Consider the following 12,896-nt stretch of genomic DNA (forward strand, 5'->3'; position numbering starts at 1 on the left):
CTTCCTGAATTCCATCAGAGCCAAGGCTTCACCTGATCAGCGTGTGCTATAGGCATTGTCTGCTTTGTTCTAGTCATCTTCATCCGAAGATGCTAGTAGCATTCAAGAAGTGCTGGGGCATTTCATGGCCATACCTTGCTGCAAGTACTAGATGAATGACAAAATTTAAACTGGATGTTTTCCAGACGACTGCTGGTGACCCAAGAGCATCTACATATAGCAATCCATGAGGTCTGAGCCGCAGGACTTTCTTGTTCCTCCATGCTTTCCTGTCAACTGGCTGGTCACATTGGGGAGCAAGGAAGAGGGGTACTTTGGACTAGGGATGGTGGAAATATGTTCCAGGAATCTGGGGAGGGGTCAGAGAAATGTGTAATTAGTTAGACATATTCAGTGAATGATGAGATACATTGAGCGAAAGGTAAAGCAAAATTAAATGAGGACAATTAAATCCAGCCAATGAGAGTAAAGAACACTGGATACCACATACTGCTTACTGGAAGTGGAAAGAGCAGAAATCACTGCAATTTATGGCTAATGGTGTTTAAGAATCAGTAAGTTTCCACCTCAGGGAGTTATGCCACTCTGCCTGCCTGCTATGTTCTTACTCCAAAATTTGTATAGCTAACTCTGTGCTATTCAAATTGCCACTCAAGAGAAGCTCTCCCTGACCTTCTCAAAGCTACCTCACTTCCTCCAGGCTACTTCAATTACATTATCCAATTGTTTGCATCGTCAAATTATCCTTAGCTTAATTACTTGTTTATTTATTCATCTGCATCTGTTGTCTTTTCTGCTAGAATAAAACAACCCAAAAATTAGGAATCTTGCCTCCCGCATGAGCTGCTGTTTTCCTAAAGTGTAGTACAGTGCTTGGCACATAGTAGTTACTCAGTAAATGAATGGCACATTTATCTTACAGGTGAGCAAGCTGGAAAAGAGCAATGAAGTAACTCGTCTAAGGTTATGGACATCCCCAGGGCCAGAGCTAGATCTCAAATTTAAGACTCTTGGATCTTGGTAGGTTCTGCTTTCCAGACTCCTGGTGAAAAATATTCCTACTGTATGGATGTTTAATGGTGGATGTCAAACACACCTGGGAAAGATTATACTTATTTCTTGCTTTCTTTTGTTTGCTCAGGAAAGCTTTGCCCCTTGGATGGTTCAACCAGAGACTGTTCTGCAGCACACAGATTTCACCTCCAGGAGAAAATCTGGAAATGTTTTCTTCTTCTACAGATGACATTAGCAATTTAGAAAATGATTTGAAACATAAAGGCATTTCACAGAAACGCCAATAAGACTTAGCAAATCTCATTAATGAGATATACTAACTTGGAAATTACCACAATTCTATTTCCCAGTGAAACTATTGTAATTAAGTCGGAGCATGTCTGTGTTATTTAGGAAAATAAGTAATTACACCATGCCCTTGAGACGTATTACTAATTGGGTGCATTGAACTAACACTCTCGCAGTCTTGCCTGGAAGTGAACTTGATAATCTGATGTCCAAGACCATGCTCAGGGCAATTGACTGCCTCCTACAAGAACGCAGTTGTGCCCCAGCAACACTGCTGGTGAACCTGAGGTCACACAGCAAACTGACAACTGATGCATGCTCCGACTGTTGCTGATAATGAACAGCATAATGCTTTTAATTCAACACACAGTGACTAAATAACACCAACATATCAGGCCTGTGAGGAACACAGGCTTTATGGGTGGCATGGGTCCACAAGGCAGAGCTTACTTATAAGGTTTTTAAAAGGGTCAAAACTCAAAGACACATTACTATCACAAAATGTGGTATCTGAGCCTAAAAGAAAATTTGACTCCACTATTTAAAGGAGATACCGCACACACAAAGGAAGTCAAATCTAGCCCTTGACCCATTCGGTACCTCAAAGACGAATAAGCCTAGAGATCTAACGTGTAGCATGATGACTATAGTTAGCAATACTGCATTGAACACGGAGTTTTCTAGAGGGTAGACTGCAGATGGCCTCAACACACATAGAAAATGGGAAACGATATCAGGAGATGCATCAATTAGCTCAACTGTAGTAACCAGCTCACTACAAATATAATACATATATATAATATGTAATCATGTTGTACACCTTAAATATATACAATTTTTTACTTGAAAAAATAAAGGTGACCTGACCACGGATCTGGAAGACAGTCAGCCTGTTAGACGAGTCAAAGAAAGTTTTAGGCGCAAACCTAACACCACCAGCTCTGGTGTCTCTTCTGTGCAAGGCTTTCTGAGATCAGGCCAGGAGATCACCAGTGCCGGCAGAGGAGCACACTTTCTTTCTGGGTAATATGATTTACCATGAACACTGGGACATTTTAATGAATGGGTACTAATGAGTGTTTATCTGTGACCAAAGGAGAAAGAGATAAACAGCCTTGGATTCATTATCCCTTCTATTACATCCCTCCAGAAGTTTTAGGCAGGTTGTGACTAAAATTTTTCTTTCTGATAAGGAATAGCTGAGATGTTAGTGTCTCTGCCTAGAGGAACTGAGCATCTCTCCTGTTGGTTATCCCATGAAATCACAGTCATGGGTCCCCCAAGACCAGTTAATCACAATAACGCGCAGAGAAGACTGATCATCAGAAATGTGACATATACTCGGGTGGAAGAAAGGACCATCAATAAACAATCAAGAGAGTCCTTGTCTTTAAAAAAGGGACAGGAGGCACGCATGGGTGGCTCAGTCGGTTGGGCGTCCGACTTCAGCTCAGGTCATGATCTCACGGTTTGTGGGTTCGAGCCCCGTGTCGGGCTCTGTGCTGACAGCTCAGAGCCTGGAGCCTGTTTCAGATTCTGTGTCTCTTTCTCTGCCCCTCCCCTGCTCATGCTCTGTCTCTGCCTCTCAAAAATAAATAAACATTAAAAAAATTAAAAAGGGACAGGAACAGGGTTCTGAGATGCCCATCATATTAGAAACACACCCCATTACCATCTATTCCCATGATGGTAATATTGATGAGCAAATGCAGCCACTCAGACTACAAGTGTCATGAACATTGGTGGACGGTGAATATACATTAAAAAAATACTCTTCCACCAATGAAAACCCACTTGTTACCCAAGTAAGATGTGAGTCAACTCTTCCGGCTCACAGTAGGTTTGAAAGAGCCATCAAACAGATGCTTTCTTTAACTGATAATAATAATTCAATTACATTCTGCCATTCTCAGTATAGAAGAGCTAAGTTCTCACCTTACTATCTTTAAGGCGGGAGGGACGTGCTGAGATCCCCATGCGGGGCAATTAGCTTTATAGAGGAAAAACCCAATTCTGAAACACAAATACCACTCCTGACCTTGGCTAGTTAGTTAAACAACAAAGGGCACTGGGTTTCAGACAGGAAGGTGCAGAGAGCTCCAGAAAGCATCCCGCCATCACGGACATCCAGTTTGGACGACACAAGCTGTTGATGGCAAACTACAGTTATTCATGCCTTTCGTCCAGAGAAAGAAAGCACGACTGTACTGGCGGTAATCATATTCAGGAAGTTCTCCAGAGTTGCATAACTTAGTTTATATATAGAACATTTACATACATATATATGCACGCACGCACACATATATGTGTATATAAACCCAAATAAGACAGAAAAAGTGTATGTGTATAAAATATATATGTAAAATATAAATCTATATATAAAACATTTTATACATATACATGCTTTCTGTTTTATTTCCAATACTTTCTATCACCATGTGTTCAAATTTACTAGTATCTTTTTTTGATTTTTTAAATGTTTATTTATCTTTGTGAGAGAGAGACACAGAGTGCGAGTGGAGGAGGGATGGAGAGGGAGGGAGACACAGAATCTGAAGCAGGCTCCAGGCTCTGAGCTGTCAGCACAGAGCCCGACATGGGGCTCGAACTCAAGAACCGTGAGACCATGACCTGAGCCGAAGTTGGACGCTCAACCAACTGAGCCACCCAGGCGCCCCCGACCAGTATCTACTTTGCCATTAAAGTCATCCAGTGACCTTTTCATCCCACTCATTGTGGTTCTGATCCTTATCATTTGATTTGAGACTTTTTATATCTTCCAAGTTATTAGTGATGTGGATTTAAATCATATACTAATGAAGCTAGGAAACAGGATGACGTAATATGTAAGCTGTTTCTAAATATTTAGTATCAATAGTGAAAGGTCAAATGACTGAAGAGAAGGTAGAGCTCCAGGTAGGGGTGTCGGTTAGCTATCGCTGACTAACACATCACCCCAAGCAATGGCAGAAGTAAATCACAAGCATTTCTTGTGATGCTCGCTAGTCTGCATGAGAGCTGGGGCAGTCCTTGAAACTGCAGGTCTGTGCATCTGTGGATCAGCTCAAGATCCACATACACTTAAGGAACGCCATCCCTAGGTATACCCAAGTGTACGCATAAAATGAGTACAGCAATGGTCATTTAAGGGAAAACTCCACTGCCAAGCTCTCTGGATGTATCTAGTTCCCATGCAAGGGAATCTGTTAGCTGACTTCCATTTCCCTGGGATTAGCTGTTAGAACACTTTTTTTTTTTATTGCTTCTTTTTCTTTTCTTTTTTTTTTTCTTTTGCTTATTTTTCTTTATAATCACGTGGTTTTCATCTTCATTTACTCACATTTCCTCACAATGCGTGTTCATTAAAATATTTCAAATGAAGCCTTTTTCTGCCTTTCTAACCCTGTGCACTGGGTCTTTGCATTTAACAGCTTCAAAAATTCTTATCACAGTATTTCAGGCAGTTTGTGTGTTACGTTCTATTAAGACGATTCTACCCAAGGTTGTCACAATTCAGAGATTACAGCTTCTGCAGGATGGTTTTTTCTTTAGGAATATATTCATATATTCATTTTGTCAACCATCAAGCACATCCCATGAGCCTGCATTTAACATCTCATTTGATAGCATAATTCGACAAAGGGGATAAAAGGAGCAATATTTATTAATATTATGGAATGGATTTGACAGGGGTATTGGACAGGCACGTGCTGTCGTCCCAAAGCAAACATTTCTGCGTTTCCAGCACCGCCAGCAAGACGAAAAGAGGAACCGGGGAGAAAGGCAAGAGAGGAGGAAGAGGCGGGACATGTGAGAACTTTTCCTCCTAACGATGTAACTGTGGTTGTATAATGCCTTTTTTTCTCATGCGATCTTTCCAATCTTCTCAAAAAAGAACGCAGAATTATCCTCACAAATGTGACAAACACCATCTGTGTTGTTCTTTGGGTTTGAAAACATCACCACTTGATCAAATAGTTGAAGAAAATATATGCCCTATGCAAAATCCAGACTTTATTATCGTGGACCCAGACAGTATTTCCTGAGGGCGTAGAGATAGAAAACCTCATGTGGACTCCTGAGGCACAATATCTGGGACAGAAAGACTATGGTGATGGTCTGGCCTCTCTCGTTTCTCCCCCCGCCCCATCCCAGCATCCATCCCCCAGAACGTCTCCCACGCTCTAAGCCTGTGTCGTTGGGGTGGGCTGGCCAGTGATGGGCTCTGGTGGGTCCGTGATGTCGGGCAGGCCAAACAGAGCCAGTGGCCCTGACGGGGAAGAGCCGCGTCCTCCCCGAAGTGACTGCAAAGGCGGGATGGACATGGGGAGCTGCTGACGGCCAGCTTGTCACCAGGAGGGAAGATCCTGCTGGAGGTGATGCCAGGGAAGACAAGGGACTGGTTGCCAAGGACGCCTCTCAGGCACCTGCATCCCGACGTCCCTCGTACCAGCCCCCTGCACGTCTCCATCTGCACAAGAGCCCAAGTCCCTTCTTTGATTGAGCTCCATAGCGCAGCCCGAGTGGCAGCCACTGGACAGAGCCCGCCTGGCCAGCGCCCCAGCACCCCACAGGGAGTCTTCCACTGGGGACACAAACACACAGGGCCCCAGTGACATACGGGGAACCAAACTGAAACAACCTCTGGAAAGAGGAAGACTATTGGCTACCTGCCCAGCAGTCACTCACACCCCATCCTCAGCAACACTGCCTGCTCCCAGTGCTCCCAGCTCTGAGTCCTAAAAATGTCAAATATGCACCTGACCAAAACCCTCTGAAGCCAGGACCCACGGTGGATCAGCCGGGACCTGAGGGGAAGACTGATGAAGGGTTTGTGGAAAGGTGGTCTTCCCTGGTGGAGACAGACATGACGAGGAACATCTCCCTGCCCGCCTTCGGATGAGCTGGGCGAGTCTGTGACGTCTGGAGGAGACGCAGCTCTCTTGTGATCATGAGGAAACAAAGCTGGAGAATGACAGCCGGTGGCCTGCGCACCATGGAGTGGGAAACAGGAACATTCTGGAGGACTCTGCTGCGCCGCCGGACTAACAGACCGAGGGTCCAACCACTTCAGGAATTTCTGTTATGAAACAGAATTAAGTCCTACCATTTCAGCCACTTTCGGGTGGCATTCTACTAACTGCAGCTGATGCCATGCCAAATGGGACACAAATCTCGTGCCTTCTCCATGGTTTTGCGACTGAGGCTTCGGGGATGTTCACCGGGACTGGGCAGGTTTCCAAAAGTCCTCGTGTATAACAAAGTTGTATGAGGAAATCCTTTCTCAGTGACGGTGATGGAGCATTGGGGCTGAGAATGAAAATATTGAATTTGGGGGGCGCCTGGGTGGCTCAGTCGGTTAAGCGTCCAACTTTCGCTTAGGTCATGATCTTGCGGTTCGTGGGTTCGAGCCCCGCGTCGGGCTCTGTGCTGACTGCCAGCTCAGAGCCTGGAGCCTGTTTCAGTCTGTGACTCCCTCTCTCTCTGACCCTCCCCTGCTCACGCTGTCTCTCTCTCCTAGAAATAAATAAAACATTAAAAAAAAATTAAAAAAGAAAAAGAAAATATTGAATTTGGAATGATCTAGTTCTTGACCAGTGGCTATCTACTTAGAAAGCTTTGACCACTGAACCTCAGTCACTTACTCACTGGGAGAGATCTTCTAAGGCAGACGGAACACAGCCCCAGACCAGATTTGTTGGTGTCGGCAAGAACAGAGCCCTCACTGCACAACCCCCCACGGGTGATGTTCCAGCCAATTTCTCACGCACTCACACACTCACAGATTCTCTCGTTAAACAAGTACTCATCAGCACTTACTGTGTGCTTATCACCAAAGAACCCAAATCCTTTAAAGATTGAAAAAGAAGAAAAAGAACGTGAAGACTCTGTCATAAACACAGCAGGAAAGCAGCTGTAGAAGATACTAAATGAAAATGTGTGGCTGTGTTTTGATAAAACTTTATTTACAAAACAGACGATGGGCCGGATTTGGCACAGCTGTAGTTTTCCGATCCCTGATCTAAGAAAAGGACCCCTGATCTAAGTTTCTGTGCATCTTACAGGAAGGGTCCCAGGTAGCTATGGTTGTGGTGAGTAAAGTCTCTGTCTGTCGACCCTCTGGCTCTCCACCCCGAAAGCGGAAAGGAAGAAAAAGAAAAAAGACAAAATTATGAATGGAACGCTTGGAAACTGAGTCAGGGAAACAAGTGGTTTACCAATGAACTACATCAATTCTGAACTTCCTTCGGTTTGAAATGCCACATTCCTTCTGGGAACTGCCACCAAATTACAAGATCCATATATAAATTATCTCTGTGGAAATCTGGCAGGCCACAAGTGTGTTTAAGGTGTTATTTGTTTGATGATAATTTGTGGTGCATTTAGATGGATTTCTATTCCCTCCTCTGCCACTCACTTTGCTTCCTCTGAGCCGCCACGACTCAGGTCGCACAGAGGACCTTTTCCGTTCTCAGGTCTTCTTCGCCATGACTCGATAAATCAGGCTAAGGCATCTGAACCTTGGGGCTGTGGCCGCAGGATCCACCAAAACCTTACTACAAAAAATCTTAGAGCAAGATCGGCTACCTGCCCCAAAGGAATTCATTCCCAGACCTTCATGGGGAACTTCAAAAAATGAAAATGAAACACAAAAAAAGGAACCGCAGTTAGTTAGGCATCTGACTCTTGATTTCGTCTCAAGTCATGATGTCACAGTTTGTGAGTTCAAGCCCCACGTTGGGCTCTGTGCTGCCGGTGCAGAGCCTGCTTGGGATTCTCTCTCCTCTCTCTGCCCCTCTCCTGCCTGTGCTCTCTCTCTCAAAATAAATAAACTTAAAACAATTGTTTTTATTTTTTTTAATGTTTTATTTATTTCTGAGAGAGAGAGAGAGAGACAGCATGAGCAGGGGAGGGTCAGAGAGAGGGGGAGATACCGAATCTGAAGCAGGCTCCAGGCTGAGCCGTCAGCACAGAGCCCCACGCGGGGCTTGAACCACGAACCACGAGATTATGACCTGAGCCGAAGTCAGACGCTTACCCGACTGAGCCACCCAGGTGCCCCAAAAAATTTAAAAAGAGAGAAAGAAGATGTGCTCTGAAAATGAACCACGAAGCTGAGGACCCCAAGAACCCAGGAGCCACCGGCGACATCTACAGAGGACTTCAAATCACCAGGATGGTGGGAAGCCCATCCCGTAGTGGGGGGTGGGGGAGGGCAGGGGTGGAGCCACTCACATGCTGTGTAGCTGAGGTGATGCCTCTCCCACAGGGGACACTCTCCTGTGCTTCCTTCTTGGGGAGAGACCATGTCCAATTTAAAGGCTTCCCCAGAAATCTCGCTCAAGAGCCCCTCCCTGCACCTCGAGCCTCGGTGCGGGGCCACCCAGTCTGCTGGCAAACGTGGCTTTTCCTCCACGCATGTCAGCTGGGGGAACCCAGTCAGGGCTCCGTAAATCAGGGGCAGAATTTAGAAGACTCATAATACAAAGGGTTGGTGAGAATGAGGAGCAAGATGTCTCAAAAATCATCAGCGGGAATGTAAAACAGTGAGACCAACTTGCCAAAAAGCCTTGTATCTCCTTATAGCTTAAACCTGCACTTAGCAAACACCCAGCAATTCTGCTCTTAGCAAAGAGGCCTGCACACGAATGTTGGTAGCAGCTTTGCCCACAATAGTCAAAGCCTGGAAACAATCCCAGCATCAGTCATCGCTGAGGAAATAGACAAGTGGAGGTATATCCATCCCAGCAATAAAATACCACTCAGCACTAAAAAAAAAAAAAAAAAAAAGGACTAGACTACAGGGTCGTGTAGTCATGTGTGAATCTCATGGCATTTGCAAGAAACCAGACCCATCGTGATGCATGAAAATACTGATAGAATATTCTAGAAAGGACATATCCAGTTTCTAATGAAAACACAACGCAACCAAAAACTAGTGTTTGCCTGGGCACACAGTTCCTGCATGCACAGACCAGGAAGGAAGAAGAACAAATTTTGATGAATGTTCTAGATCTTTTTTTGGAATGTTCTAGATCTTTTTCAAAATTTTTATTTATGTATTTTGAGAGACGGAAAGAGAGAGAGAGAGAAAGAGAATCCCAAGCAGGCTCTGCACTGTCAGCACAGAGCCTGACGCGGGGCTCAGGCTCACCAACTGTGAGACTATGACCTGAGCTGAAATCAAGAGTCGGACGCCTCAACAACTGAGCCACCCAGGTGCCCCTCTATATCTTGACTGTCACATAGGTATTTATATTTATTGAAATGATTCTAACTATACATTGAACATGAGTGTGCTTTACTGCATATAAAGTATTTCTCCAAAAAGCTAAATTTTAAAAAATCCGCACATCTGATAAAGCAATGTACACGGAGCATAAATCCACCCCAAGTATCACCTACACTACTTTCGCCATCAGCTACCCCAACCGGTGTCTTCGGCTGGGTAGCCAGAGCCCTCAACCCGCTGCTCCACTTCTCCTCTTGGAAGCTTACTATCTAATCTCTGCAAGCAGCCAGAGAGGGCCTTTAAAAAAAACGAAGTAAGCCATGCCATCCCTTGTCTTAAAACCCTCCAAACCCTTCCTCTACATCAGAATAGAATGTGAAGGGTTCGTTTTTGTCTTGCTTTATCACACAGGATAAGGTTCCGCTGTGAATCTCAGAAGCCCACTGCCCCCCCCCCCCCCCCCCCCCCCCCCCCGCCCCTCCGCCCAGTGCACAGCCTGAGATCGGAAAGAAATGTATTTCTTGGTCGCGGCAGGGAAGCGTAGAGGCGATCAGCCCAGGACTTGCGTCAGAGACCTCTGGTTGCTCTACTGTGTGAAGCTTCCCTTCTTGAGGTCACCTCATGATCCAAGACAGATGTGGGGGTTCCAGCCATTATGTCCGTGTCCTGGCCACCAGAAAATAGCAAGGCACATCTCCTTCCATTAAAAACACACCAAGAAAATTTCAGGCACCACAAACGGCGACACATAAGTTACTCATAGGCTCATCCCTATCGGATGCAAAGAAGTTAGAAAATACAGTAGTTACTGTGCTGAGCTTTCCAGGGTTTCTACAGTGAGGAAGGTCAAGGGAGAATGGATTCCAGGGGGGGACCCCAGCCTCAGGTGTCCATCAGATCTGTGGGGCTCCCGTGCCCACTTCCAGCTCTCACTTCCCCTGACCCCTGACCTTCCTCTCCACCACCTGCCCCTCTTCGTGTTCCTCCAGGCAGCAGGTTGATTCCCTTTCTCTAGCTGTGCCCCCACTGAACAGATCCTCCAAGTACCCATCTCTCCTCCTCCTCAGTCCTGTTCCTATTCCGAAGTCCGCCTCCCCAAAGACCTCCAGGACCGCACCACCTAAAAGAGCCCACGCTCCGTCACTATTCACTGACCCACCAACCTTCTGCACTGGCCCTGGGGACCTGGTTTGCCTAGTCAAGTTCACAGAAAGGAAATATACCTTCACCCACACCCCCATCCCACCGGGGAGTACCTGGGGCTCCCAGGAGAAAGGGGGCTATTTTTAAACAGTAGAGAGAATGTTTGTGAAAACCGGGGTGTTGTTAGTGTAAGAACATGCAGCTTCAAAGAAGAGGGATTTCCGGGGAATTTCTGGCTCTGCGTAGTGAGTGACTCGGGAAAGCAAAACCAAGTATTATGTTTAATGTTTATTCATTTTTGAGAGACAGAGCGAAAGACAGAGCATGAGCAGGGGAGGGGCAGAGAGAGAGGGAGACACAGAATCTGAAGCAGCTCCAGGACCCCAGCTGTCAGCCTAGAGCCTGACTCGCAATCGAACTCACCAACCTTGAGATCATGACCTGAGCTGAAGTCAAACGCTTAAATGACTGAGCCACCGAAGTGCCCCCCAAGCCCACTTTTAAATGTCATTTAGCAATGCCCCTTCCATTGCATTTAGAGGCCAGCTTTAGGTGGAAAGGCTCATGGAAAGAAGTGGTTCTTAGGGTGTGCCCTTGATTTTCAGAAGTCAGCGCATCCTGTAAAAGGGAACCGAGCAGCTGCCTGCGAGGGGGCAGGAGGCACCTGCAGAATGGAGTTAGCCACCAGGGTCCCGGGCGCTCAGAAGTGCCACTTGCGGATCCTTCAACCCAAAGTGGGCACCATTCTCCCTGGAAATTGGCCGGACCCAAGAATCCCCAGGAGCCTGGGTGCTGCGGGAAGGGCTCCCGATGCCCTTCCGAGGCTGACCCTCCCCTCCATCCTCTCGCTGCTCTGCAGTCGCCGAATCCATGCGGCCACCCGATGCCACTTGCGCAGAATAAAAAGAGCAAGATAATAGCAGCTGAGCTCCTCTGGAACCTTCTAGAAGCTGTGCTAGTGTAAGTACACATGTCTAAACCAAACTGACTCCATGACAGGCTTTAAGTTTCCCCTCTAAACTAGAAAGCCTAAGTTTCAGCTTCCAGGAAACTATCAGGCAGTTACACATTGCCCAAGGCAGGACCCTCCACATTACTGAGGGAGAGGCCTGGAGATAGAAACTATAGATAGGACCCTGTTACCTAATGTTAAGGTTAACCCGTTAGTCACTGAACAAGACCCTAGGCTCGCTCTGTGTTTGGCTGAATTTAAAGGTACTCTAGATGTTGTAAGTGGATCCCACCAAAAGTAAGGAATACTCTAGATAATGTGTACGGTTAAACCTGCTGTCAATGATGTCGAATAATTATGATTGGATCACTGTTCCCCTGCCACAATTTCTGTAACTGCCCCGTCACAAACCCCATAAAAACCCTACTGTGCCTTTGCTTGGGGCTGTCAGCTCGGATCCACTGCGTTGGTGAGGTCCGGGAGCCCGAGCTCGAGCCCGAATAAACTCCCTTTGCTTTTGCGTCCGTGACTCGGACTCCTTGGTGGTCTTGGGATTTTGGGGAGATCGCGATCTGGGCATAACATTAGGTGCTAATTAAATTCCCTCCACTGCAAGAGTCTGTGCATTTCTGCTATGGAGAGGTGGAAGTTCAATTCTGTCCAGGAGCACTCGCACCCACCTCCCCCAGACGCCAGCCCGGGTCCCACAGCCTCCACCAGGAACCCCAAATTGCCTGGAGATCAATCTCAGGTGCCTGCGGAGAGATCCCAGCACTGTGGGCGTGCCTTCCTTCGTGGGCCAGGATCGGCTCTCGGGGACCTCCTGTTTGGGAACGAGAGGGCGCAAAACCCTGTTTCCTCATCCCGAACCGCCAGAGGGGCGTGGAGCCCCACTAGGGGGCGGTCCGCGCCACCATCTGTGGGCGCTGATGGACGGGGCTGGGGGCAGGGCAGGGCCCCCCAGTTTAGGGCTGGGACGCCCTGCCGCAGAACCGCAGTCTGACCCGGGGGCACACGAAGCCAGCGGGGACAACCAGCGGGACTTTCCCCTCGGCACGCCCCCTCCCCAACTCCGGGGCGGCCCCCGGACTCTCAGGGCCCGCCAGGCTTGCTCCCCGCCGCCCCCGGCGGGATCCCCCCATCCCGGCCGGACCAGCCCCGCACGGGCGCTCCCGGGGCGGCCAGCCCTCTCGCCGATCGCCCGGTCCCAGGTTCGGCTTCCCCACTCTGGAAACACCTGAGATCGGGGGGGGGGGGGGGGGGGGG

General features: G+C 47.4%; 1 protein-coding gene across 1 annotated transcript in view; it reads left to right on the forward strand.

The window, feature by feature from the left end:
- Positions 1–12,896, forward strand: part of LOC120219849 (basic proline-rich protein-like) — a 36,518-nt gene that overhangs the window by 22,604 nt on the left and 1,018 nt on the right. Inside the window, exon 4 of the mRNA XM_039216766.1 lies at positions 12,621–12,841. Coding sequence (XP_039072697.1) covers positions 12,621–12,841 — 221 coding nt within the window. The remainder of the gene's footprint in view (positions 1–12,620; positions 12,842–12,896) is intronic.

Source organism: Hyaena hyaena, unplaced genomic scaffold, assembly GCF_003009895.1.
Source record: "Hyaena hyaena isolate Hyena2069 unplaced genomic scaffold, ASM300989v1 scaffold_0, whole genome shotgun sequence".
Taxonomy (NCBI): domain Eukaryota; kingdom Metazoa; phylum Chordata; class Mammalia; order Carnivora; family Hyaenidae; genus Hyaena; species Hyaena hyaena.